The 3,350-nt window shown below is 41.4% G+C and overlaps 1 gene segment (V, D, J or C); it reads left to right on the plus strand.

Annotated features, from left to right (window-relative positions):
- Window positions 1–1,502: 1,502 nt before the first annotated feature.
- Window positions 1,503–2,023, plus strand: LOC118575268. The segment is given in 2 exon segments: window positions 1,503–1,548; window positions 1,632–2,023. Coding segments are annotated over 2 exon segments (438 nt in total).
- The last annotated feature ends 1,327 nt before the right edge of the window (window positions 2,024–3,350 follow it).

A 3,350-nucleotide genomic window follows, 5' to 3' on the forward strand; every position in this document is an offset into this window, starting at 1 on the left:
CAGAAAGAAGGGAGAGTGTAAATCAAGCTGCTTTTTCTGTTATTGTCATGCCTACTGTTTTTTTTTTTGCAATATAATAAAGAAATCTATTTTCTGTGGTGTGATATTTTGTTTTAATTGTGAAAATGAAGCACGCTTTGAGTCATAGGGCAGAGCTAGTGGCGAGCTGACCAAAATTGAACATAGAAGTATGGAGCACTGTAGCCAGATAGGAGACAGGAAGTAAAAGGTGAGGCTGAAAGAGGATCTCAGCCCTTCTGGAACAAGAATCAGAAGAGTGAGGAAGTAACTGTGGGCTTCTCTCCTGCTTCTCCGAACTTTCAGGGTCTTACACCAACATCTGACTTCTGATTTTTTATTGGTAAAGAATAATTAGAAAAGCCCTTCCGTTTTCTTTGTTTTGTTTTGTTTTTCGAGACAGGGTTTCTCTGTGTAGCTTTGTGCCTTTCCTGGAACTCACTTGGTAGGCCAGGCTGGCCTTGAACTCACAGAGATCCACCTGCCTCTGCCTCCCGAGTGCTGTGATTAAAGGCTTGTGCCACCAAATTGTGGCCCCGTTTTCTTTGTTAAAAACAAAACAACAAACAAAAAAATTACATATAAAATAAGTCATACCAACATGCAGAGGAGTTCAGGACCAGCAGGGGGCGCACTTGAACCAATAATAAATAGGACGAAATAAGATGAGTGGAGGGGACTCCATAGCCTCTGTGGATCCCCTTCCTAAAGACTATAAGCTGAACAACAGCTGCTGCAGTTGATATGTTAAGTATCCATGTTCAAACATAATAAAATTTCTTTATTCAATAGTGCACAAATTTTTATTTTCACATTTATTTTATTAAGATTTATTTATTTATTTTTGTATGTGAAAATCATTTTTTATTCAATATATTCTGACCATTGTTTTCCTGCCCAGCTCTACCATAATTGCTCCTAAGTCCCCACCTCCCTACTGCTCAACTCCATAAACTTTTGATCTCTATATAGAATGTAAACAAATAAACAAGTAAGGATTTAAAAATAAATCCAAGTATTACACACCTGCAACCAGCTAGAAAAGCAAATATTAACAGGTTGCATATGAAAGATGATTACAAATGCTCCTAATTTAGGAGTTTTAGAATTTTCAGACACTATTATCCTCATCAAAACCACCACCTGAAAATCAATTTTGGCCCTAAGATGTCCAAATGTCTCATGTTCAATTTCTATTTTAAAATTGAGAGATTAGGCCTTGAAGTTATACAAACAGATCTGCACAGTTCTTGGGGAGGGATACTTCCACAGACAGGATGAGTTTTTGGATCTCAGCATCCTACTGTCTGACCCAGGTTTACTCTGCCTCCTCAATCTGGACTAGGTCCTTATATAAGAAATACCCTGCCTCATGAATATGCAAATCAAGTGAGTCTATAGTGCTAAATACAGAGATGTCCACACTAAACACAAACATATGATCAGTGTCCTCTCCACAGTCACTGATCATACAGGATCTCACCATGGGATGGAGCTGGATCATCCTCTTCCTCCTGTCAGTAATTACAGGTAAGGGGCTTTCCAGTTCCAAAACTAAAGTAGAAACAGGGACTGAGGTGACAATGACATCCACTCTGCCTTTCTCTCCACAGGTGTCCACTCCCAGGTCCAACTGCAACAGTCTGGGGCTCAGCTGGTAAAACCTGGGTCCTCAGTGAAGTTGTCCTGCAAGGGTTCAGGCTACACCTTCACTGACTACTATATTAACTGGCTGAAGCAGAGACCTGGACAGGGCCTGGAGTGGATTGGAAATATTTATCCTGCAAATGGTGGTACTAACAACAATCAGAAGTTCAAGGACAAGGCCAAACTAACTGTAGACAAATCCTCCAGCACAGCCTACATGAAGCTCAGCAGCCTGACATCTGAGGACTCTGGGGTCTATTACTGTGCAAGAGACACAGTGTTGAAACCACATCCTGAGTGTGTCAGAACTGGTAGAGGAGCAAGAAGCTGCCCTGGGACTGAGATGACAGAAGATTAGCCTCTAGCCTTCCTCTAAAATAATCATTCTAAGGGTGCCTTTGTCACTTCACAGTTGTTGTTGTTTTTCTCTTTTTTTAATGAAGAAAAAATTTCATTCATTTTACACATCAATCAATGGTCCCACTCTTCCCTATTCCTGCCGACCCCCAGCCTCTCCCTGTAACCTATCTCCTATTCTCCCCCACTGTAGAGACAGTTCCAAGTTCCTCCCATTGCGTCAAGGATACAAAAGGTATCCCATCATAGGTAGTTTGCTCCAAAAAGATTGCTGATGCAACAGGGATGAATGCTGATCATACCACCAGCCCCCCTCTCCAATGCAGATCAAGCTATGCAATTGTCTCACCATGCAGAGAGCCTAGTCCATCTCATACAGACTCCTAAACTGCTGATCCAAGTTTCATGAGTTTACACTAGTTTGGTTTGGTCATTTCTGCAGGTTTCCCCATCGTGATCTTGATGCACTTGCCCATAGAATCCCTCTTCTCTCTTTGACTGGACTTCTGGAGCTCAGCCTGGTGTTTGGCTGTGGATCATTGCATCTGCTTCCATCAGGCACTGGAGAAAAACTCTGTGATGACAGTTATGGTATTTACCGATCTGATCACTGGGGTAAGCTACTTCAATTCACATACCCTTTCCATTATTTCTAGTAGTTCAACCTGGGCTCATCCTTGGGAACTCCTGGCAACTTCCCTAGCACAGGGTTTCTCTCTATCCCCATGGTGTCTCCCTCCACCATGGTATCTCTTTCATTGCTTTTGCATTCCATCCCAGTTCCAGCTCAACTGTACCTATTCCTTATGTTCTCATCCTCTACCCCATACTCTCCATTGCCCATGCCTCATCCCTAGTTTAGTCATGGAGATCTCATCTCTTTACCATTTTCAGGGTGAACCATGCTTCCCACTTTGGGTCTTCCTTGGTAGCTAGCTCTGGGATTGTGGATTGTTATTTAGTTTTCATTTGCTTAACATCTTGTATCCACTTATGAGACGGTATATACCATGTTTATCTTCCTAAGTATGGGTTACCTCACTCAAAATTATATTTTCAAGTTCCATGCTCTTGCCTGCAAATTTCATGATATCTTTGTTTTCTCTGCTGAGAAGTACTCCATTGTATATATGTACCACATTTTCTTTATATATTCTTCAGTTGAGGTCCATTTAGGTTGTTGCCAGGATCAGGCTATTACAAATAATGGTACTAGTTGTAAGGAACATAGTTGAGCATGTGTCCTTGTGTTATGATTGAGCATTCCTTGGGTATATGCCCAAGAGTGATATAGCTGGGTTTTGAGGAAGAATTATTCCCAATTTTCT

The sequence above is a fragment of the Onychomys torridus genome, unplaced genomic scaffold, assembly GCF_903995425.1.
Source record: "Onychomys torridus unplaced genomic scaffold, mOncTor1.1, whole genome shotgun sequence".
NCBI classification, from domain to species: Eukaryota; Metazoa; Chordata; class Mammalia; order Rodentia; family Cricetidae; genus Onychomys; species Onychomys torridus.